The 25061-nt window shown below is 49.0% G+C and overlaps 1 protein-coding gene across 2 annotated transcripts; it reads left to right on the top strand.

Moving 5' to 3' along the window:
• The first annotated feature begins 3841 nt into the window (after positions 1–3841).
• On the top strand, positions 3842–24749 carry LOC311324985 (zinc finger MIZ domain-containing protein 2-like). 2 transcript variants are annotated; one of them, XM_084457607.1, is made up of 20 exons: positions 3842–3970; positions 4233–4276; positions 13908–14012; positions 15775–15889; positions 16055–16251; positions 16544–16727; positions 17761–17985; positions 18090–18308; positions 18667–18765; positions 19011–19188; positions 19330–19471; positions 19793–20003; positions 20417–20522; positions 20691–20848; positions 21511–21578; positions 22588–22656; positions 22799–23043; positions 23136–23299; positions 23554–23772; positions 24145–24749. In XM_084457607.1, the coding sequence occupies exons 3-20, from the start codon at positions 13963–13965 to the stop codon at positions 24250–24252; spliced, it is 2757 nt and encodes a 918-aa protein (XP_084313733.1). In that variant the 5' UTR covers positions 3842–3970; positions 4233–4276; positions 13908–13962; the 3' UTR covers positions 24253–24749. The 2 variants fall into 2 exon arrangements, with proteins under 2 accessions (XP_084313733.1, XP_084313734.1); XM_084457608.1 differs by having other exon boundaries at positions 3902–4276; positions 23136–23290.
• Positions 24750–25061: the final 312 nt, after the last annotated feature.

Below are 25061 nucleotides of genomic sequence, written 5' to 3'. Positions count from 1 at the left end.
CACTGTCTCTCAGCATTCAGTCTGTCTGTCTTTGACTCTTTTATCATCTCCAAGCTCTGACCCCTACTCACACTGCAGAGGTAAGGAATTATGGGTAAATTCCAAGTGACCTTGTTAGCCGGTTGGCAGCAGGGTGGGGGATGGGGACACAGAGAGAGAGAGAGAGAGGAGGGGGACATAATGAAAGAAGAGGGATTGTATGAGCCAATTTGGCCCAACTATTCATCACTGTCACATGTGGTTCTGCTAGGTCGGACATAGTGGGGCCTGTTTGTCTGTACTTTGTTTATAGGACTGCTACACTGATATAAAAATTAGACATATAGCATAGGCTGAGAATCAAGTTGAGAATAATTCTTGATTATGATCAAACAGCACTGTAGTTGTTGTTGACCACTGCTCCCTGTGGAGACTGATTCAAGCAGAGGAAAAGTGAGCTGTAGCCTGAAGTCAGGCTGGTGTCTTTCTGTAGCCTACAGCAGGAAGGTGGGGTGTGTTACTAATTGACTGTGAGCTGTGACATTTCTATTCTCGTCCGACGTATGTAGGATTATGGAGACATGGTGCTTGGTAGTGAGAGCATAATGCTGGTTAGCAGATGAGTCCCTGCGTGGGATGTGTGACAGCCTCTGTGTGTGTGTGTGTGTGTGTGTGTGTGTGTGTGTGTGTGTGTGTGTGTGTGTGTGTGTGTGTGTGTATGTGTCCATGTGTGTCCTGAGCTCCAATCCCATCCCCCACTGGCCCAGCTCACTCACCTCTGCTGGGAGGAACAACAGCTTGTTTTAAATGAGAAAGGCTCACTGTGTGTGTGTGTGTGTGTGTGTGTGTGTGTGTGAGTGAGTGTGCGTGTGTGCGTCAAATGGTTCTTCCCTAGGGCAAAGTCCTCTGCTCTCTGTCTTGTCACATGGTGGTTCACCCTGCCTGTCCCTTCTCCAGAGAGCTGCTCCTCATTGGCTGAAGTCCTAGTCACCTGACTGTGTTCACTTCAGTGCTGCACATTAAATCTTGTATAGATCTGACCGAGCTGCCTGTTTTACATGACACTCAGACCTACTCTGAATATTAAACGTCTATCCAAATATTTCACAGAGCTAGCACCATCTGAATGCAGTGCTGCTCCCCATCAACACACACACACACACACACACACACACAAAGCCTCAGCCCCAACCCTGACCAAGAGCCAGCCCCACCTGGGCACTTATTCACTACAACTCTCAAGAAGAGAAGGAGTGCTGATCTAGGATCAGTTTTGCATAATGCTGCTGCTTTCATTTACATTTAGCACCCAAGGACACCCCCCTCACCAAACCCCTCTAAAGCAACCCCCCCCCCCCCCCCCCCCCTCGCTCCCCATCATCACACACACACACACACACACTGTACCCCCTCCTGCTGGGACAACCGTTATAGTCAGTCAGCAACTTCCCTGGAATGTTCCTGTTCTGGCCAGAAAGGCAAAGTCACTGCAATGGAATGCAGAATGATACCAGGGAGAGGGTAAATCACACTCACATACTCTCTCTCTCACACACACACACACACACACACACATCCATTCTCTCTATCATACACACTCGCACAGCCATGACATAGCCCAGTGTGGTACCGTGAGCTAATTGGATTGTGAGTTGGACTGCATGCAACGATTCCCTAGGAACACACATACTGTAGATCTCTTAGGCCTCGCACCACAGAGGCTGGAACAATATTCCATACGCACCGTTCTGTGGATTCTTCAACTGTTGTCTTGAGATGCATAGGTTTTTGTGCTGTCTAGTATAAAAGTGGTGTGTAGTGTTTAACACCTATTAACACATAGCATTGATAGTGATGTTGTTCAGTTGCAGCAGGCTTTCGCTCCTCGCTCAGGGGAACCTCTTGGTCTTGCTGCTGCCTAGTTAAGATGTGCAGCTGAGGGTGAAATTGTTGCCGCACACCACTGCAACACTGGTTTGATCTCACACACACACACACACACACATGCATGTGTAACATGAACGCGCACCCACTTTCATGGAAATGTGTTTCTGGACATTTTCGTGGATATCTAACAGACTGTGTGTGTGTGTGTGTGTGTGTGTGTGTGTGTGTTTGCTCTGACATTGTTAAATGACTGCAGCAGGTTGGGTTGGAGGCAGTGCGGCAGGTTGAGGGAGGTGGGAGGTGGAGAGAGGGGCTCTTGTTGGAAAGGGGGAGGGGGGGGTGGGTTATGCAAAAAAAAAAAAAAAAAAGCTTCTGTTTCCAGGGCAACAGGGATCTGCAGATCACAGGCAAGGCGTTTGCAGACAGACCCAGGCAATCTGTCTACCAGACCAGTTACAGTACAGCTCACATCAAATACCACACACATGGCACCGTTTTTTGACCTTAATGTCTTCTTCTATACACATGTTCATATGTTCAGATCACCGTCACTGTGTCTCACAGTGGTCATGAATTATCACCATCATATGCTTATCATCAGTAACAGATGCCATCATGGGGAAGTCTGCTCATCGCCCGCTGTGATGTTAAGACACATCAATGCACCGGGAAGACAAAAGAGAGAAAGATATATGTATGAATTTGAGGGCATGCCCTTAAATTAGATCAGAATCACATAGACACATTTGTTCATTTAAAGCAACAAAGGCATTTTGCGTTCTCTCCATCGCACTGCGTTCCCTCTGAGTGTCCTCTTCTCTTCTCCCCCTGTGAGTAAAATACCTCCTTTGTGATCCTCCCCAGCCGTCCTCCACTCCTCTTTGAGCAAGGAGGTCAGCTGACCTGGTTCTCCCTGTGGGCCTGAGAGGGAGGGAGGGGTAAAAAAGAAAGGAGGGGGGGTGACAAGGAGAGGGAGAGAGAGAAGGAAAGAGAGAGAGAGAGAAAGCATGCTCCTGGATTGACGCCCCCAGGCACTTGGACTGAAGAATGCTACACTTGGCAGTAAAGCGTGAGGCTCATCATGGCCAGATCCCATTGTTCCTCTCTCCTCTCCCCAGGGCATCTATTCCCCTGGTATGCTGCTATGGCTGGGGCAGAGGCTACTACAGCTAGGCTGGGTCTGGGGATAGAGCTAGAGGAGGGACTGGGGGGAAAGATTCCAACAAGAAGCCTATAAGCTCTCCATCATGATCCATGCTGAGTAGCAGATTCCCACCTCATTACATGCCGTGATGTCGGTGTGTAACATCTCAGCAGTGAATCACAGTAATTACACCTGCTGCTGCCCCACACTGGAGCTGTAATGAGAACTACTATTCCCAGGAGGCACCTGGGTCGGGATGGAGATGTACAGTAGAGGACATAATTCACCAAAGTCACCTAGAGCATGATGATAGTAAGAGATTGTCAAGAGCTACAGTCTGTCTCAATTTACAATACTAACAATTTGAGTATTATGATTTTCGTGATACTATATATATATAGCTATTATTAATCATGTGTTACTGATTATTAAATAGTACTAGTGTATTATATTATTTGTATTATTATTTGTATTATCGTTATTATTTCCCGCCGGAATCAATAAAGTACTTACTAGGCTACTACTACTATAATTGTTAAGGCATTGAGATTATTATTAATGTTACTAATATTATTTATAATAATTAATTAATGCTACTACTATTAGTGTTAAGGCAATGAGATTATCATTATTAATTAACTATTACAGTTGTCTACCAATATCATCTCTTAACTACGTCTGATGCCAACCAGGTCTGGGGCTCTGGTGGTGGAACCTAAATCCTTGATCTCATGAATAAATTACAGCAGTCCATTGTGCAACAGAAGGAGGCTGCTTGTTAGCTGCCTGATCTGTAGTGGTGGCTCCTGCTAACACACACTGGAGCTATTAGCCAGCCAGCCGGGAGCAGAGCAGCCTAGACAAGAGCAGCCCTTCGCTTTTACAAGAGAAAAACACAGGCGACGGTGTTTCTGAAACAGGCTGCAACGGCAGCGATCTACAGCCAACTATCAGGCTAAGGTTACATGCTTATTACAATGCTTAGTACATGGTAATGAAATAACTATGTGTGATGGTACATAGAGGGTTGCGGAAGGTTGAGGAAGCTAGCCGGCTAACGTTAGCTAGCTAGGTAGCTAATTTTAGCTCGCAGAACAAGAAGTTTTCTGGATATCTAGGAAATTGGACGCCAGCTCGTTTTGTCTGTGCAATTACTCGTTAATGAAACCGGTCCAATTTACTTGAATATTGGTGTGCTTGCACGTTCCTCTCGTGGGTCAAGACCGCACAGACACGCAGACGACCCCGGGCAGTTTGGAGTTGAAGGTAAAGAAACCGACTACTCCGCTCGCATCGTCCCATTGTCACTCACTCAGCTAGCTGGCTACGCTAGGTAGCTTGACGACAGTTCCCTGTGTAGCACGACGACTGTAGGTAGCATAGGCTACTACAGCTAGCTAGCAGATAATGTTGGCACAAAAACTAATATAATTGATATATCCCCGCAGCGTCAAAAAGGCAGATTGCTGACACCAGTCAACACTTTAAGAATTTAGCTAATTGTATAGGGAACGCTAGTTATTCAGTATTTCCAGCTAGCTAACAAGGTTTGGTAGTGCTACCTTAACGTTGGACTGCATTGATCAGTGGTAGCTTGCTAAAGTTTGGTAGTGCTAGAGCATAGCTAATAACTAGGTAGCTTGCTTATTTTGGAAGTAGCACAAAATCCAATCAGAAATGCAATGTCCTTTAAACTTACATTTCATGTTGCTGTTAGAAATGATAACTACGATGCCATGCCCCATCAAGTATCTGCTAGTGTGAGTACAGGTGTGTGTGTGTGTGTGTGTGCGCGCGTGTGTGCGTGCGTGTGTGCGTGCGTGCGTGTTAAACCCGTAGGCAGAGTGCAGAGAAACACCTAAAGCGAGTGAGGCCTAGATGCTCTTGAATAAAGTGGATAATATGCAAGGTGGTAGGCCATGGCTTGAGAAGACTGGAGAGGGGAGAGGATGGGAGGGAGGTGGTGGGAGGACAGGAGGGGGTAGAGGAGGTGATACGCAGGGTGAGGGGCTGGAGGTGGAATGTCCCACTCCTGGCTGACCTCACTGAGTGTCACATCCTGAGCTGATGGAGGGTTGTGTGTGTGTGAGAGAGAGAGAGAGAGAAAGAGAGAGGGGGAGGGCTTAGTGGCAGATTCAGAGTTGCGTGACAGCGACAGGAACATTGGCCCTCTGACAGATTCTCTCAGACTGGGGCCAGCTCTGAGGTCAGCAGCCAGCTAGCTGTGTCACCAACACGCAGACATGATGGCGCACATTACCTTGTCCTCTCCTGTCAAGTCCTGTCATGTTCTCTATTACAGAAGCACAGGAACATACTGGGCTGAAAAGTTATCTCTTGCTTCCAGGTGGATTATTCTTCTCTGTGTCATTGTCCCATTTCAAGTTGCTGTCTTCTGTTCTGTTTTCACTAAACAACACCAGTGCCTTGTTGAAACCATAGACTGGTTCAGCTATGACTGACAATGGACTGATTCTGAGGCACAGGCACTACCTGGAGTTGTCATGTTGATTCAGGAGTAATCTAGTTCGAGAATCTAGGCGTACTTTGTACTAGCTGCAGAATTCCAACCCTCCAGGACAGGAAGTTGATGTGTGGGAATTCTGAAACTGAGACTATGTTGACCAGGGCTTATATAAGGAAGAAGCACTGGCGGGCTATCTGTTTGTCAGTTTGACTGTCTGTCTGTCTGGTTACATAAACCTAGAGGGTTAGGCTGTTGTTGTGGTTGAATATCACAGCCATTTCCCTTCAATGGATGTGAAACACTGGGAACTGTGGAGTCACTTGACATTTCTGTTCCTCCAGACACACGTGTACTCGCCTCACACACAAACACACTGTGTGTGTCACTACAGGTGGATGTCATAAACCTGGCCGCTCCTCATGTTTACAAGCTGATTGTCCTTCAGGGATGATTAGCAGACAGTAAAGAGACTACACATGCTGATAGGCCTAGTTATAACACACACAGTAGTAGTGAATTAACAAACTGACAAATCACAGTTTTGAGGTGATTATTCAAATGTGGCAAAATTATCAAATAGAAAGAATCAGTCCACGACACACACACACAGTGACACTGGGGATATGGCACACGTCCCTGTGCCTCCTTTAGAAGAGAGGTGTCTTTGTGTTTGTCTGAATGCAGAGTGACTGGCCGCATTGTTGATTAAGGAGCCGGTTCTTGCAAGGCTGTGTGCATTGGAGGTGTGTGTGTGTGTGTGTGTCTGTCTGTGTCTGCCTGCCTGCCTGTATGTCTGCCTTTCTGTGTGTGTGTGTGTGCACATGTGCCCTACTGTTTGTTTGTGTATGTATGTTTGTGTCTTACTTACTGTATGTGCGCCTTGCTGCTTGTGTTTATAGTATTTATGTGTGTGTGTGTGTGTGTGTGTGTGTGTGTGTGTGTCCGCTCGGATCAGCAGGCACATCAGTCAGTATTCAACCTGTTTATTCACCTCAGAGCAGGAAGAGCCAGTCGCAGTGTGCTGGTAGAGTCACGTTGCAGCATGGACAGAGGGAGGAGGGAGGGGGGTGGAAACAGAGAGAGAGAGAGGGAAGGGGAGACAGAGAAAGAAAGATGTCTGGTGTGGCAGTCACCATGGCCACCCATGGCCTTATTCGAATACTGAAAATTCCTTGCCTAGGAGTAATTTTCGCTGTCATAATTGAATTGGTATTGGTCTCTCCCATTACACAAAGGACAGAAAGATGCATTGTCACAGTATTGGAACGGGTGCCAGCGGGTCCATATGATGACAGTCAGCTACATGGACAGGGAGCAGCACTGCTGTGCCTCCGTCAGCTATAATATCCTGGCTGACCGGCAGCGGCCCTAGATTCCACCAGTGTGTAACGTGGAACGGGAACCGCTGAGTTAACCAGCAGGGCTGGGTTTGGGCTGTCACAGTGACCCATAAGAATCCATACTCACTGTGACGTGTGTCTGGCCAGCAGGGTTTACATGCGACTGTTAAGAGCGTCAAGGATGGGTGTAGCCACACATGTAGTAAGCATGTCAGACATGATGACTTAAGTGGTGTGCCTGTCACCTGACTAAGGAGGACTGTCCATGGTTGTCCTGGGGGGCTGTGCTGCTGAGTGGTAGTTGATGAGGGAGGTAAGCTGTGGTGTTGGTGCTGTCCTTGTGGGCGGTACTAGTGGCTTGGGCTCAGGCAGGGAGATAGAGATGTTGAAGCGAGAGGTGGGCCGCTGATGGAGTCATGTCACAGGGAGCCGCCTCACCTCCATGTATGGCTTCACCTAAATGAAATTCTGCATGGGCAGTCAAGGTGTCGGTGTCCACTCCTCCCGTGTAGACATCGCCAGCCTCTGACCTCTAGCGGTGACTGTATGCGGTGACACTAATCCTAGTGAGCGAGCTAGCCTCGTCTGGCCTGTTTACAACCACAGCTTGTGGAAAGCAGAGCTGAAATGATGCTAATAGAATCCTGTCTGTTAGCTCAGCGTAGCCAGGTCAAGCCGGTCCTTCATGTCCCAGTCCTGCTTTGGTCAGGTAGGGTGATGGAGGGAGTGGGGGAGGGAGGGATGTTGGGGGATAATAGAGGGAGTGGGGGAGGAAGGAGGGGAGGCCATGCTGCTCCAGCCCTCGTCCAGTCAGAGAGGGTGGTAGGGGGCAGGAGGGCTATTGTCTCTCTGTTTGACCTCCGACCCCTACCTTTCACTCAGCCTGCTCTTTACCCAACTGGTTTCATTCAGGTCCTCTCCTGCCCTGCAGTTTGCGAGCTAGGTAGCTAACCAAAGTGCTTAGAAAACCAGCTATCTGAGTTTTTTGCAATTCAGGTTTAAAAAAAAAAAAAGAAAAAAAAAAAAAGAAATTATAGGCTAACAGTTCTATGTAAACTGTTTGTAAGCAGGAAGCTAGTTCTTCTGTAGCTAGCAGCTGTGTGGCTGGCTAATAGTCCAAAATGAAATGTCTAGGAGATGTTCTAATTGCGGGAGAGTAGCTGTCTATCGAAGTACTCAAGATCCAAGATCATATCATTCACCAACCCCAAGCAAGTATATTGTTTGTGTGTGTGTGTGTGTGTGTGTATGTGTGTGTGCGTGCCTGCATTACGTGGTGTGTGTATAAGGGAGAGAGCTCATCTGAGTTTGATTTTGGGATTCTGTGTGTGTGAGGCTTGTTGTTGTCTGACACCTTAGTGATGTTCAGGAATGTGTGATGATGCCCCCCCCCCCTCTCTCTCTCTCTAGTCTGCCCCCACCCTTTCTTCTGTTCCCCAAGTCCCCCGTTCATTCTCTCTGCCACTCCTGAAACGCGCGCCCTCGGGGTGGGGGAGGGGCTGGGGCCTGGGTCATTGTGACTCTGGCCTCTGGCCATTTGGCTGAGTGGCAGGTTTACAGTGAAGCTCTCTGGGACTGTGGACATATAATGGCCTGCTCAAGAGGTACACCCAGCTAGTTAGCTTACTAGGTAGTTAGGCCAGTAGGGATTAGTGGGTCAGGTTGGCATGGCCTTCTGTTGGGACTGGTAACATCATATCTCTGGGAATACAGGAGTGTGTTGAAGAGGCAAGCCACTTCCTTCACTCCTATCCAACCTCTGCTGTGGAGTAGAGCTGTGTCAGGTTGGTTCTGTTTTGATCTAGTGGTGTGTGGATAGTCTCTCTCCAGACTTAAATATTACGTTGAATCGCTGCGCTCCGCATACTACATAATAGAGTCTGTGCCACTTCGCCACCCAAGCTGGTATTCTGAGGGCGTATTGACGGTTCAAAATTGAAAGAGTGACAGGTCGTAGCAGCGAGAGAGAGAGACGCTAGCCCAGGTTAGATGGGCGGGGCATATCTTTGGTTTCACCTGATCGTGGAAGTCGATACTGATTGATGTCGCAGGGATTCCTGTGAAACCAATGAAGACCCATAGAGAGATCTGCAGCATGCTGTTGTCTGCCCCCCCCCCCCCCCCCCCTCCCCTAACTCTCTTTTCGCCCTCTCTCTCTCCCTGACTTTCTGGTTTTTAAAGAGGAAATGCTGGTGGACTGGGATGCTGGGCAAGAACTTCCTTCACATGTTAATCCTTGCTATGCCCTGGGGCTGTAGTGTGCTTAGATTAGATGTCATGTCAACTCACCAGCAGAAGATGTGTTCTGTGTGTGTGTGTGTGTGTGTGTGTGTTTGTGTGTGTTCTGAGGTAACATTGGCTAACACTGCGGGGGAAGGGAGGGGACCGTTAGAAAAAGTCAATGTGATAGAGTTTGTTTAGGAGGTGTCACCAATCCGAACCATAGTCACACTCCCCCCCCCCCACACACACACACAATACTCTGGTCTGGCCTCCCCCACACTCACTAGAGTAACTATTACCCTACACCTAAACCCTACACCCCCTCCCAACCACTACGCTCTGCTACCTCGGGTGAGTGGTTGCCCCGTCACTCCGAGGCCTCTGTAGTTGAACGACATGGTCACAGCTCTTTTCTGTCCTGACCCCACAGTGGTGGGGTGGAGTCGCTGCCCATCTTTCACCGCAGGCTCAAAACTCACCTCTTCAAGAAGTACTACCAGGATCCTCCCACTTAAGCACCTATTGTATTTTTAGTTTGCTATTCTTCACTTTGCCTTCAGCACTCAATTCTGCTCTTAGTCACTTGTTTTAGAAAGGAGATGCACTTGTGAGTTCTGGCAAGTAGTAGTACACTGACATTTCCTACGTTAAATGCAATTATTGTAAGTCTTTTATCCAAAGCGTCAGCTCAATTACTGTAATGTAATGTAATTGGTTATAATAATACCTCTACCTTTCTGCTGGGAAAATGCTCTTTTTACTATGAAGGCTCAAGGCTATCTAAATATTAGTAGTATGTATGAGTTGCGATCTGTACACTGATTCACACTTTAGATTAGCTGTGCTTCAGCTTGAGCTAGCGTACACCTCAACTGTCTCAATCCAGACAGTTCTGGAGAGGCAGGAGGGAGAGAGCAACAGAGTAGAGGAAAGAAAGATTGGTAGAGAAACTACTTAGGGAGAGGTGGGAGGAGAGAGAGAGAGAGAGTTATGGCGCAAGAGATAGGGATTTGAAGGGGGAGAGAGATTGTGAGACAGACAGAGGAGGAGGGCTAAAACGCTGGAGAGTAACCATGTTGGTGTGTTGATTCCAGGACAGGAACAATCTGTGCTGCTAGAGCTAGCTTTCTCTCTCGGCTTCACTTTTTTGTCTGTCTCTCTCTCTCTCTCTCTCTCTCTCTCTCTCACTCTCACCCTCTCTCCCTCTCTCTAGCTCTATCTCAGTGTCTCATGCTCTGTATTTCTCTCTTCCTTTCTCTCACTCTCTCAATATCTCCCTCTCTCTAGCTTTCTCTCCTTCCAAACTCTGTTTCTCTCCATCACACACACACACACACACACACACACACACACACACGTAGCAGAGCTGTGACGAAGGCTGTGGTTATGGGTTTTAAGATCCATTCTTTCATTCTGTCCTTCACTCCACCTGGCCTGGCTCACTACAGACAGCTGTCAGACACCCATGTGGTTACATGTGGGTTACACCTGCTTACATGTGGTTTCACCTGTCAGCTGATTACCATCAGCATCTGCACATCAGAGGAGGGGAAGGAGGGAGGGAGAGGAAGGGGAGGAGAAGAGAGGCCAGGGGAGAGGGAAAGGAGAAGAAGGAGAAGAAGGGGGGGTGGCAGGAGTGGAAGGAGAGGAAGCCACATAAGGTGCCTGCACACTAGCCAATGCCAACCAACACCCAACATTCTAAAGATGGCAGTTGTTAGAATGTTGGATTCAGCATGTTCACCAACAGAAAATCCATCACGGCGACGCCAACAGTCACCAACAAACATGGCACACCAATCTAGCGTTAGTGTTGGTTGCCGTTGGTTGGGTCAGTGTCCAGGCACCTCCTTATGACAATTAAGACTCACCACTTGGTTCATCCCAAGTACTGTCCCCACTCTAACCCTGCATCAGTGTAGCAGGTCAGTGGTTCGAACACTTCGTTCACACAGATTACATGATTGCATCACGTGTCTCGCAAGACTCGACCAGCGGTATACACAGTCATGACATGTTCACTTGCAAGCTCGTAATCTCGTCGTTATAGTAGCTAGCGTAGCTAACGCCACCAGTAAATTTATACCAAAAAGCCTTGTTCCAGGGGTTATTTGGATAAACTGACCACATAGTTTGAAGCAACAATGCAACTTTCGCCAGAGAATGTATTGCAATTTAATAAAGTGACATATTAACAGTTGTACAGACAAAATTACAACAGCTGAAAGAAACATTGGCAGTGGGTGAGAGGAGAGGCGGTGGTTCAAGGAATGCTTACATTTTTACGGCAAAAGATGGAAAAATGCACTCATGCAGAACACAAAATACTATAGAGTTACACTTCGTTCACACAGATTGCATGATTGCATTGCGTTACACCACAAGTCCAGTCATTTTCAGTGGAAGGCTGCAACACAGTGCATCATTGCATTGCAGAAGCAGTTGCGTACAAAATGCAACACGTACAAAATGCAACACAACTGCTTCTGCAATGCAGTGATGCACTGTGTTGCAGCCTTCCATTGAAAATGACTGGTCCAAAGAGTGCAATCATGCAATCTGTGTGAACTAAGCATAACTCAGCATCAGTGTATTAGGTCAGTAGTTCTATCTCAGTGTAGCAGGACAGTAGTCCTAACCTGCATCAGCGTAGCAGGTCAGTGGTTCTAACTCTACCCTAAGTTCTGTCTGTCTGACCTGCTGGCGGTGAGCTCCACAGAGGATTTGAACAACCATAATGCTGAATGCTGACACTGTCATTGCCATGGAGGTTAAGCGAACAGGCCTGTCTCTGATCTATTCTCACTATAGGCCTGGACCAACCAACCCAGCAATCTGGCAGAAACAGCAGGGGGCTGCAGGACTGGTGGCTGTCTCTTTGGTGCGCTCAGTCTGTGGCAGTCTGCCAGCAGTTTCAGCATGCAGTCTTCCACAAGTCTTCGCTCACGGTTGTTGGCATTGAGCCAGTCGGAGAAAAGCTTCCTGCTTGGTTGAACTAGTTAAATTAGTAAGAGTTAGTGTACTAAGTCATCTAGAAAATGTTTAACAGTGTTTTGTAATGTAGCCTAACAGTTGCACACTTTTATAGCACAAACTCTCTTGATTAAAGTTTCTTTTTTCTCTCTTTTTATTTAAGATGAATAATGGTAATGTACATGTAAATGGCTCCGTTTGTCACTTAGGCTGAGAACGAATTGAGCCGCTGATCACACCACTATCGGCAGCGCAATCTGAGCATTTGTGCGTGACAGACTGGTTAAGCCAACGACCATATTGGCACAATCAATGCATCTCTTGTTTATGTGTCCATATACAGTATAACTGCTTAGGGTGCTCTACAGTGTTAGCCAGTGTAACAGTACAGGACACCACTTTACCGGCTTGTCTGCTGCTGTCAAGTGAGCCTTGCTTCAACTCCCCAGGTTCAGTCTGAGCTCTGTCTTTCTCTCTCTTTCTCTCTCTCTCTCTCTCTCTCTGGCCTTCTCTCTTGGAGGTGTCCTTGGAGGTGTCCTTCTCTCTCCTAAACTGCACTGCCTCAACCACCCCTCCCTCCTTCCCTCTCCCCCTCCTCTCTCCTCCTATCCCTCCCTCCCTGTGTTCCTCGTGTTTCAGCTGGAGGCTGTCTGACCTACATCTAGCCACCGTAGAGTGATGGGGAGGAGGGGAGGGGGGGTAGGAAGATGGAGGGGCAGGGTGGATGCTGGTGACAAATTAGTATGTCAGTCAGAGTGGCTGGTTCTGGAACAGCGGTGGGGTATTAGGGGGAGGGGGGCAGTCGGAGTGGTGGAGGATGAGGAATGGGGAAAGATGAGGAGGAGGAGAGGGTATGGTGGGGGGAAAAATTGAGAAAAGGATGAGGAAGAGAGGGGGGATGGACAAGAGGGGGGAGGAGGAGGGTTGAGGAGGCTACAGCCTTGTGAACAAAGGCCCTACAGGCTAATTAACCCCATCATTCTAGAACATCGTCACCAGTGCTGGCACTCTTGCTCTGTTGTGGTGTATGTGTGTGTGTGTGTGTGTGTGTGACTGTGTGCACATTTGTGTGTGTGTTTGTGCCACAGAGACATCCTCTACCTCTAGTCTCTCTCTCTCTGTCTCTCTCTCTCTCTCCCAGTATCACATTTTTCCACCGTCTTTTCCACTCTGTCTATTTATATCCCAGAGCAGTTCTCAGGAGAGAGAAATTTGTCTGTGGCTGGAACAGCTACAGTACAACACAGACACAGGTTGTAATATGGTTCTTCAATGTATACACACACACACACACACACACACACACACAAACAAAGAATAGGGTCTACAGTTAGATCAGCTAGAAATCTGGTCAGTATGTCTCCCTGGTCTCATTAGACATACGCTACAACATGGGGGAGACCTACTCTATATACCTTTCTCTAATTGTCTGTTTGACATTTAGCAGGCTCCTATCCACAGTGACTGAGTGCATTTTATCTGCTCCATCTCTCCATCTTCTTATTCCTCCGCTTCTCCCTCTCTGTAGACAGGGTCTGATGTCATAGACAGTCCCTTCAGTGTTCTGACTGTAGACACGTGATCCTCTCCTCTCCTCCCACGGAGGCTGACAGAGAGTGTGTGTGTGTGTGTGTGTGTGTGTGTGTGTGTGTGTGTCTGTGCGTGACATCATGGTTCTTATTCAGTTATCAGCTACACATGGGTGGGGGAAAAATGCCCCCTCTGGCACTAGGGTGTAGCTACAGCATTGTGCTAGCCTTGTTACATATCCTCTACACACACACGCTTGCTGGAGGCTATGTTGTAGCGAGCGTATGTCTAATGTGTGTGTGTGTATGTGTGTGTGTGTGTGTGTGTGCGTGCGCGCGTGTGTGTGCGTGTGTGTTCTCTTCAGGCTGCCTGCCAATTGAGGAATTCCGGGGCTCCCAGTTGACCCCAACGCACCTCCGATGAACCCCATCAACTCCATGAAACCTGGCTTGGCCCCCAACCCTCACAGGTACCTACCCCATACACACTACATACTACACACTACATACTTATACCTCCACTACACTGTGCCTACCCGCTACCCTCTCTGTGCTACCCCAATCAGAGGGGAAACCGCGGGAGGAGGGGTGGAGTGAACGAGTGAGCAGATGGATGAGTGAATGTGGGAGGGGACAGAAGGGTGTAAAAGTGAACTGTTCTCAGAGGGAGATAGTCAACAGGGTAATCATCCCTCCTGTATCTCTACCTCTGTTTATTTTTAAGGAAGGCCTTTACTTACTTTTTCTAAAACTTTTTTTACTAATACAGGAGTCACGAGTCGGTTAGCAAAACACTTAGCTCAACCGGAGACTGAAGACATTTGTCCAGGTTTCGTTGCTAAAAGTGTCTGGAAACAATTTGAGAGATTGAAAAAAACCTGCATTGCAGGACGAATCCAACATGTTTAGGGTGGTCCTTCCTAATGGGGCGGTGAATATTAGGTTTTGTTTTGATTCTCCACTCCATTTTATTTGGAGGACATAATTTCCGGCATGGTGGGTCCTTCACCCTATTGGAGATGGTTAGGGTTAGGCTAGGCAGTGGCTCTGATTGGTAGTGTCGGTTTACGATGCTGTTCTAGTGGCGATTTTCAATGGAGATGTCTCCAGACTTTCGGTGGCGGACGTCTCCAAAATCTGGCATCTTGAATACATTGAAGCAGTGGCTCTAGTCTGGCTGTGGGCTCCAGATACAGGTGAGTAAGATTCAATAGGAGGGTTTGAGCGTGTGTGTGTGTGTGTGTGTGTGTTGTGTGTGCGTGCGTGTGTGTGTCATCTGACCACCAAGCCCATAGAGAGCTCTTTCACAGTCATCAGGGTGTAAATGTTTGGAGCATACAGTAGCAAGAATAATCTGACAGACAGACCTAGATAGAGAGAGCTGAGCTGATTCCTTTTGCCACTGGTAAGACAGACGGTTCTGTATCCTGTACTGTCTGCTCACTGCCCTCAGGGGGGTGGGACCTACACACACACACACACACACACATTCATGTTACTGGATGGACACAGGTCACATGCTCCTCATAAGCATGAAGGCAGTCTCAAATGCTTGCACAACCACACACACTCGACTACACACACACACACACACACACACACACCGTATAAATGTCTCAACAAAATGAGCTGATGGAAGATTACGTATGAGGCCAACAGGCATATTGTTGTATGTAGAGTCCTGTTTCATTTAATATGAGCTATGTGAATACACACATGCATTTACACACACACACACACACACACACACACACTCTCTCCCTCCCTCTCTTTGTACCGCTTACTTTCCCCATATCTAAGTGTCAGCATTGTTTCCATGGCGATGTAGTGTGGCGGTGTAGTGTGTGAAGACAGACAGAGCCTGGAACACACACGTGTAGAGTCAGGCTGAAACCGGGCCAGAACACACAGGCAATCCGACAGAGGAGTTGCACAGCCAGCATCCAGCCCCGGAGCTGGACTTGGACACAAGTAACAGACACAGAACCAGCTGGTCTGGTCTAAATCCCAACCGTAGCTGTCACTAAAGGAGAATGTCCAGCTGACCAGGACCAGCGAGTGGGAGCAGAGGCTACGTCACCTCTCTTCTTCTCTCCTACGTTACTCGTTTATAATCAGGGAGCTAGAGAGGTTGTAGAGCACGTGTTGGAACTTTGTTTCTCTCTGCTTGATCCTTTTCTTCCCTTCTTCCTCCTTCCTATCCTCCTCCTCTCCCTCCTCCTCATCCTCCAGTGACGGCTCCTACACCTATGACCCCTCGAACTGGCAGCAGGGGACCAATCAGCCAGCAGGATCCCTCTCAGTGGTGACCACCGTCTGGGGCGTGACCAATCCCTCGCCCAGCCAGGTGCGACACCACCAATGACATCATACAGCTACAGCTAACGCTGATACGACGGCCTGATACCGACATCGGTCTGATAGTTATTGAGAATGTTGCTCAGAGTAAGAGGCGATCTAGTGGTTGTTACTTAAAAACCTTTCTCTCTCCTCTCTCTCCCCCGCTCCCCAGGGACTGGGTGCTCCAATGGGCCCAGGCGGTAACTCTGGGGGGGGGCACATGATGGGTCCCGGGGGGAGCCCAGGAATGGGAGGTGGGGGCTTCATGGGGCAGCAGGGCTACCCGGAGCCCAACAAGGCCTACATGCAGCAGGGCATGTACGGCCGGCCCCAGGGGGGGTACCCTCCAGGACCAGGCTATGGCGGCAGGTAGGAAACACACAAGCACAGAACACACACACACACACACAGAAGCACAGACACACACACAGAAGCACAGACACACACAAGCACAGAACACACACACAAGCGCAGACACACACAAGCACAGACATACACAGAACACACACACACAAGCACAGAGCGGGCCACACAGAACACAAGCACAGAGCAGACACAGGGGAAGAGAATAGTAATTTCTGGATGGCTGTATTCTAGACAGATATCCTGGATCTACTGTGCATGTTCTAATAATGACACTCTTTCTCCACCTGACTCTCAGTTACCCCAACAGTGGTGGGGGGTCCATGGGCGTGCCCCCCCATGGGGTCCGCCCCCCCACGGACTTCACCCAGGCGGCCACAGCAGCAGCTGTCGCCGCCGCTGCCGCCACAGCAACCGCCACTGCCACGGCAACGGTTGCCGCCATCCAGGAGAAGCAGAACCAGGAGATGAACTACGGCCAGGTACAGATCTAGGATCAGATCAACACACACTAACCCTGACCAGTAGAGATGAACTATGGCCAGGTACAGATCTAGGATCAGATCTACACACACTAACCTAGACCAGTAGAGAAGAACTACAGCCCGGTACAGACCTAGGATCAGATCTACCACACATTAACCCTCATCAGTAGGCCAGCTACAGATCTAAGATCAGATCTACCTACACACTAACCCTGACCCCTAGGCCAGGTACAGATCTACGATCAGATCCACACACATTAACCCTGACCCCTAGGCCAGGTACAGATCTATGATCAGATCTAAACACACTAACCCTGACTACTAGGCCAGGTACAGATCTACAGTCAGATCTACACACACTAACCCTGACCTCTAGGCCAGGTACAGATCTACGATCAGATCTACACACACTAACCCTGATCTCTAGATGGGAAATACAGAAAGCTGAGCCCAGATCAGGGTCTGGGAGCAGCTATACCTCTAGTACAGCTATAGCTATAGTGCTCCTTGTGTACAGTGATGTTTTCTCGGTCTGGGTCACTGTGTTGATAGCCAGTCCAGCGGGGGAGCCAGAGAGGCGCCTTACAATGCATCCTTCCCTCCTTCCTTCCATTGACAAACGGCTGATCTGACTGGATTGGTAACGGCAGTTCCGAGGAGCACACGCTTTCACTTATCCATTTATGTCGCATTATACAAGTACTCCGGGAAGGAAGAAAGGGTGAGGGTTATTTTCAAGGAGTATTTAAAACAGAGCCATAGAGGTGAATGTCAGGCCTGGGGGTGACAGAGACAGCAGTCTGGTCTGCTGATGTTCTGTTGTTCCAACCAAAATGGTGGTTTGTGTGTAGGGGGCTACTGCTCCCCCCCCTGCTGGCTGTGCGAGGTAGTACACACAGTCAACAAAGAGACCAACACTGGTACATGCTCGGGGTAAAGGAGCACAGGGTGTGCTCTCCAGAAGAAGTGTCTTTCTTTGTTTGAATGAGTTGTCCTCGCGCGGTTGTATGATTGAATCAACATTTTCCAGATGGGGGGAGCAGCAGCCTACAACAGCCAGTTCCTGTCCCACCCAGGCCCTCGCGGCCCCCCTGGCATGCCCCCCTCAGGCATGGGTCCTGCCCGCCCCCCCTCCATGGGCCCCATGTACGCTCCCCAGGGCCAGAGAATGCCCCAGCACCCCGGCTACCCCCCTGGGGCTCAGCAGGCCCAACTCAGACCCCCCCAGGGACTCAAACGACCGTACAACCCTGAGGTAAGACAACTTTCATGTTGTACTTATTTACCGAGGCCCATCGCTCCCCATTCTGTGTGTCCATCGTTCTCTCTCTGACTTCCTCTCCTCCATCCCTCCCTCAGGGGTTTCCCAGCCAGCAGTATGGACCCGGTATGGCTGGTCCTGGTCAGGTTCAGGGTCAGGTCCCAGGTGGTTACCCAGGCCAGCCCATGCAGTACCACGGGCCCGGCCCGCAGCGCTCGGCCACCTCCCCCTCCTACCAGAACCACAAGATGCCCATGCAGCAGCCCGGCATGGCCCAGTATCCCCCTGGACCTGTCAACCCTGGACAGTACTACAAGGTAGGCTCTGCTGCCTGGACCCTGGAACTATCAACAATATCTACTTTTACATTACGTTATATACATACTGTATATTATACCAAAAGTTAAAGTGATAGTTGAATTTAAAAAACAGCAAAAGCTTGTTTTAGTAAGGTAGGTAGTTTCACTACTTATTGACAGTTGGACTATAAACTTTCTAATAGGGAGGGTCAGGGTTACTGTCTGTACTTCTCTCATACACCTCCTGGTAAATATTACCTGGCTGGCTGGATACACCTAGTCTGGAGTCCAAAGTACAAATCTGTGCTCTCTCTAAATCTGTGTGTGTGTGTGTGTGTGTGTGTGTGTGTGTGTGTGTGTGTGTGTCTCCATCCAGTCTGAGCAGTTCAACGGGCAGGGCAGTGCACTGAATGCTTTAACAGCAGGTGGCGCTGGAGGCAACTACAACTCTTTCAACCAGAGCAATGTCAGTGGGGTGAGATACTAGAACCATAATCACACTATTCTAATTACTCATCAGACACTACTCAGTTGACTGAACTCACTGTTAGTCCTATGTATTTGCACTGGACAAGTGTATTTTCTGTCAGGATTTTTAGCAATTTAACCCTGCTCTCTCTCTCTCTCTCTCTCTCTCTCTCTCTCTCTCTCTCTCTCTCTCTCTCTCTCGCTGTCTCTCCCTCCCTCTCTTTCTCTATCCCTCTCTCTCTTTTCTATCAGCCGGGGCGGGGGATGCCTGGCTACCCCAGCTCTCCCCTCCCAGGTAATCCCACCCCCCCCATCACCCCAGGCAGCTCCATGGCCCCCCCCTACATGTCCCCCGGTCATGATGTCAAGCCTTCCTTTCTGCCAGACATCAAACCCAACATGGCTACCCTGCCTCCGCCTCCACCCACAGGTACACTACACACACACATCACATACAAATACACACACACACACACGCTCTCTCTCGCGCACACTCACACACACAGAAACACTTGTCCCTAACTGAGCCCAGTGACTCACCACCAATGTCTTTGCAAACTGGTTCCTCCAGGTAACCCTAGCGACGACCTGCGGCTGACCTTCCCGGTGCGTGATGGGGTAGTGCTAGAGCCATTCCGCCTGGAGCACAACTTGGCGGTCTCCAACCACGTCTTCCAGCTCCGAGACTCCGTCTACAAGACCCTCATGATGAGGTCAGAGCCAACCCCTGGTCCTTGTCCATGGTGCCATAGCTACCTATGGCCAAACTGCTGTCAATAAGAGATTCCATGTCATAACACTGTGTGTGTGTGTGTGTGTGTGTGTGTGTGTGTGTGTGTGTGTGTGTGTGTGTGTATATACAAACTCCTCAAAAAAAGTTCGGTAACCGCATCACATGCAAGTTAAGAAATGTGAGATTAGTACAGTCATGAAGATGATGAACTAAAAGTATGTGTTTGTGTGTGTGTCTGTGCATGTGTGTGTGTGTGTGTGTGTGTGTGCGCGCGTTTCCCTCGGTGTGCCCCCCCCCCCAGGCCAGACCTGGAACTGCAGTTTAAGTGCTACCACCACGAAGACCGCCAGATGAACACCAACTGGCCGGCGTCGGTGCAGGTGAGCGTGAACGCCACGCCCCTCACCATCGAGCGCGGAGACAACAAGACGTCCCACAAGCCCCTGTACCTGAAACAGGTGTGCCAGCCTGGGAGGAACACCATCCAGATCACTGTCACCGCCTGCTGCTGTGTGAGTACACACACACACACACATACACACACAGAGTAACATACACCGACCGACGGAACCACACACACACAGTTATAGCCTGACTGCATGCTTGACGGGGCGGCTGTAGCTCAGTTGGTAGAGCGGGTCGTTCAATGATCAAGGGGTCAGTGGTTCGAATCCCAGCTCCAACTGTCCACATGTCGAAGTGTCCTTGAGCAAGACACCTAACCCCAAAATTCTCCCAATGAGCAGGTTAGCACTTTGCATGGTAGCTACCGCCATTGGTGCGTGAATGTGTGTGTGAATGGGTGAATGAGAGGCCATTGTAAAGCGCTCTGAGTGCAGTCCATTTACCATTTACCATTTGACTCACATCACGCGTTCTCGTCATTGCACTGCGATGGCCCCTGATCGCCCCTCTCTCCCCGCAGTCCCACCTGTTTGTGCTGCAGCTGGTGCACCGGCCGTCCGTGCGCTCCGTTCTGCAGGGCCTGATGAAGAAGAGGCTGCTGCCCGCGGAGCACTGCGTCACCAAGAGTAAGCAGCAGTACGAGCAGTAGTGCACTGTCACCAAACACCTGCCCTCTCTGTTCTGCTTAGTTTTCGGACACGCATCTCATCCTCTCTCTCTCTCTCTCTCTCTCTCTCTCTCACTCCCTATCTCTCCATTTACCTCTCTTTATTTCTCTCCGTCTCTGTCTGTAGTCAAGCGTAACTTCAGCAGCGGGACCATCCCCGGGACGCCTGGTCTGAACGGGGAGGACGGCGTGGAGCAGACAGCCATCAGGGTCTCCCTCAAATGTCCAATCACGTTCCGGCGCATCCAGCTGCCAGCGCGGGGACACGACTGCAGACATATACAGGTCAGGATTCGGGTTCAGAGCCGCCCTGGTCGTCATCAATGTCAATGCCATTTTATTTATATTATAGAACCATTCATACAAATCAATGTAGCACATAGTGCTTTACATAAAAGGAGATGGATAAAAACATAAATCATACAAACACAGTGAGAACTGATTTAAAAGAAACAATAAAAGGAAAAGCATTAAAAATGTAAAGATAGTGTAAAATAGAATAAAAACTATAAAACAGAATGGAAATTGCAGTATAAACACAAGGCTGGGGGCATACGAACTAAAAGCTGCCTCCCCATGCCTCTTAGTCCTGGCTCTAGGGACCATTAAAAGCTCAGTGCCAGAAGACCCGAGGGACCTACTGGGTGTATATTTTAAAAGCATATCTGATATGTATTTAGGTGCTTTATTATGTAATGATTTATGGACTAATAAAGTAATCTTCAAATCTGTTCTAAAACTGACAGGTAACCAGTGCAGTGATTTTAAAACTGCTGTGATGTGAGCTTTCTTTCTGGTCTTAGTGAGGACACACAGCATTTACTATTTTATGCTGACTAATAGCTTTCTTTGGTAGACCAGATCGGAGAGCGTTACAGTAATCCCAGTAATACCACTGTTGCGACTGCCCTGTTGACCCTCTGCTCTTACCCTGTTCTTCCCTGCAGTGTTTCGACCTGGAATCGTACCTGCAGCTCAACTGTGAGAGAGGAACCTGGCGCTGTCCTGTGTGCAAGTAAGGTTCCCACGTCTAGTCTACACCAGCACCCTGACTGCTGCTCACTGGGCAGCCGGAGCTTTCTTCCCTTCCATTGACAAAGTTTGCTCTGAACACTGCGGCGGTAGACTTGTTAGCTCTGTGTAAGCTACCGTGGAACTGGCTGATATGTTCCAGTCATTAATTATATAGTTATTATATATAAGTACCTCCGCCCCAGCGACAGCGCAGGGCGAGAGGTAATGTTTTCGGTGGCGTGTGTGTGCGTGCGTGTGTTTGTCTGTTAACAGGATTACGCAAAAACTACTGGACCGATTTTCACAAAACTCTGTGGAAGGGTGTAGCATGGTCCAACTTAGAACCCGTTAAATTTTGGAGAAGATCTGAAGCATGGGTCGGGTCCATGTGCCGCCCAAACACGGCCGGCTATTCACCCCCATTCATTTTTTGAGTGAGGATTACACAAAAACTACCTGACCGATTTGCATGAAATTCGGTGGAGGGATGTAGCATTGGCCACCTTTGAACCCATTACATTTTGGAACAGATCCGAATCACAGGCTGGATCCACAAATGAAAACAAAACTTAGAACGAAGCCAGCTCCCTGTGTGGGGGGAGACGCAGGGATTGGACTGGGGTGTGCAGGGGGAGAGCCTGGAGTGCACCACGCTGCCCCCCGCTGGCTGTGACCCAAGGGGGGTGCCACAGAGCCTGCCAAATACAGCCACCCATTCACCTCCAGTCATTTTTACCTCCGCCCCAGTAAATCACAAGCTGCCCAAACACGGCCCCGACGGCCATTAATTTTTTGGTCTAGGATTACACAAAAACTACCAGACTGCTTTTCATGAAACTCGGTGGAGGGGTGTAGCATGGACCAATTTAGTCAAATTCAATTTTGGCGTGCACGAAATGCATTCAGGGGCAGAGGTCTGTGCTCTCTGAGCACCATTTCTAGTTATATAGCATGTTTCATACAGTGACTGTACTACAGTGTATATGACCATGTTTCCTCCTCCTCTGCAGTAAGACGGCTCTGCTGGAGGGTCTGGAGGTAGACCAGTACATGCTGGGGATCCTCGTCTACGTCCAGAAGTAAGAATGTGCGCCGCCATCTTAACTCCCAACTAGAAGCTCCTTGGTCGGAAATCGCCCCAGAATACATATATTTCATATTTCTACACAAATAGACATGCCTAACACACTGTCACCTCCCCACCTCACTCCCACCTCCCAGCTCTGAGTATGAGGAGATCACCATTGACCCAGTGTGCAGCTGGAAGCCCGTTCCTGTCAAACCAGACCTCCACATCAAAGAGGAACCAGACGGACCGGTGCTGAAGCGCTGCCGCACCCTGAGTCCCAGTCACATGATCATGCCCAGCGTTATGGAGATGATTGCCTCCCTTGGCCCCGCCTCCTCGCCGTACCCCTCCATGCCAGCAGGAGGCAACAGCAGCACCCCTGACTACTCCAGCCAAGGTAAGTTACAGGCCCTAGTAACTACTCCTAACTACCCCAGCCTACCCTCTTGCCTGAGTAACAAATACAAGTGCGCCTCTGTTTCCATCCAGGATCGGGATACTCCAACCAGTCTTTTTCAGACTTCTCCAACGCTCCTGGTACCCCCAACGTGGGGGAGTTCTCCTCTGGCCCGCCGCCCCTCTCCTACCAGGCTGACCTCCCCAGCGGACTCCTAACCCCAGACAAACCTCAAGGGCATCCCATGGTAGGCCAGGTACTGACCCTCAAATCACTACCCCTCCCTAGGGACTCATCACTATCATGGGTGTGTCTCAATAGTCTTAAGTGGCCTCCTCTCCTTGTCCCTCCCTCCCCCACCATCACTACTTCACTGGTGGGCGGCTGTAGCTCAGGAGGTAGAGAGGATCGTCCAGTGATCATAAGGTCGACGGTTCGAAGTTCGAATCCCGGGTCCTCACAGTAAAGTCTGCGCTTGTTTCAGGGAGCATCCTTCTCTCTTCTCCTCAGATGTCTCATCCAGGCCGTCTAGACTCCCACTCCTCACTCCCCTCTCAGCAACAGCAGCACCATGGTCTCCATGGCAACTCACACCAGGGGGGTCCGGGTGGTCCAATGATGCAACAGCAGCAGCGTAACCCTCCCTCCCAGAACCCCCGGCTACACTCAGACAGCTCCTTCGGCCTGGGGGGCCCGCCTGGCTCCGAGGTTCCAGAACCTTCTCTGGACGTGAGTGGGAGTGCTCTAGTCCTGGGTTCAATTTATTGCTACACCGACTGATCTTTCCTCCACTGGAGTACCATGTGTGGCAAAGCTCTGTGGCACATGCCACTATTAACTGTCACTAGTCATTTCACTTCCCCTCATCTTCCCTCAGAGACACATACATATCAGAATTACACACACCTATACTCTCCCTCTCTCTCTCTCTCTCTCTCTCTCTCTTAGTCTCTCTCTCTCTTGGTCTCTCTCTCTCTCACACTGCTTTCAGGAAACACTCAAATTTCCTTTAAAGAATTTACATTTCAAGTTGTGTTCTAATACCCACTTTAATTTTTTCACAAACATTTATTCAAGTCTTCCTGTTCCTGTCCTCTGCAGTTACTTCCTGAGCTGACCAACCCAGATGAGCTGCTGTCCTATCTGGGCCCTCCAGACCTGCCCAACAACAACAACGATGACCTGCTCTCACTTTTTGAGAACAACTGAACCCTGCTGCTCCTCTTCCTCGATCTCCCTCTGTCACTCAGCAACAGATACACACCCAAACAACCAATCACAGGAGTTGAAAAGACTTCCTGTCATCTAAGAACTCCCCCTGAGCCAGTCATGGCCGACATGGTGGAGGGGGGACAATGAAAAAAAAACTTTTAAATATGAGAACCTTTGTTTGATGTCCTTTGCCTTTGTCTGACTATGAACTATGGTAACATATTTTATTGTTTTATATTTGTAAACTATTGCCTCATTCAGTCCCTTATTGCTACCTTTCTCTTGCCAAAGGGTCCTGTTTTACTCCCATGGCTCCATCTTAGAAGGTCCTTCATTGTGTGTCACCTGAAGGGATTATTCATGATGTCTGTAAATTAGAGTTCATACGGTTATGATAAGTTTATTTCCAGCTGAATTTGTTGGGTTGGAAAATGTCCATCACAATGATTAAATAACTTACACCTTTTTAATTTAATAAATGGAACGTGAGCAAAGACTAATGATGGCCTGACAATGTTTGTTGCAGAACAACAGTTAACGTGAATTCAAATGCATTTAACTGACATAAAAGTATAGGATAGACAACAACAATACAAAGTGCAATGCATTCACATAAGCTTTTTGTATTAGGCTACTAATGTAAATTGTATTTGTGTGTGGAAACAACGACGAGTAGTTAAGTGGCACCAGAGCCATAGGTTCCCGACCCCTGCCTTGGGTCCTTAATGACATGCAGAAATTTAGTAAACTGTACTCCATACTGTCTATAAGTGATTTAGAGCCGGGCCTCCTATTCTGGTGCACAG

Source organism: Borostomias antarcticus, assembly GCF_949987555.1.
Source record: "Borostomias antarcticus genome assembly, chromosome: 23".
In the NCBI taxonomy this organism is placed as follows: domain Eukaryota; kingdom Metazoa; phylum Chordata; class Actinopteri; order Stomiiformes; family Stomiidae; genus Borostomias; species Borostomias antarcticus.
This window is presented reverse-complemented; position numbering and strand designations above follow the sequence as displayed.

Coding starts and splice junctions, on each gene's coding strand:
- LOC311324985 (XM_084457607.1), top strand. CDS start 13,963: ATGAACCCCATCAACTCCATGAAACCTGGCTTGGCCCCCAACCCTCAC. Junction 16,252..16,543: donor GGACCAGGCTATGGCGGCAG/GTAGGAAACACA, acceptor CCTGACTCTCAG/TTACCCCAACAGTGGTGGGG. Junction 16,728..17,760: donor AGGAGATGAACTACGGCCAG/GTACAGATCTAG, acceptor AACATTTTCCAG/ATGGGGGGAGCAGCAGCCTA.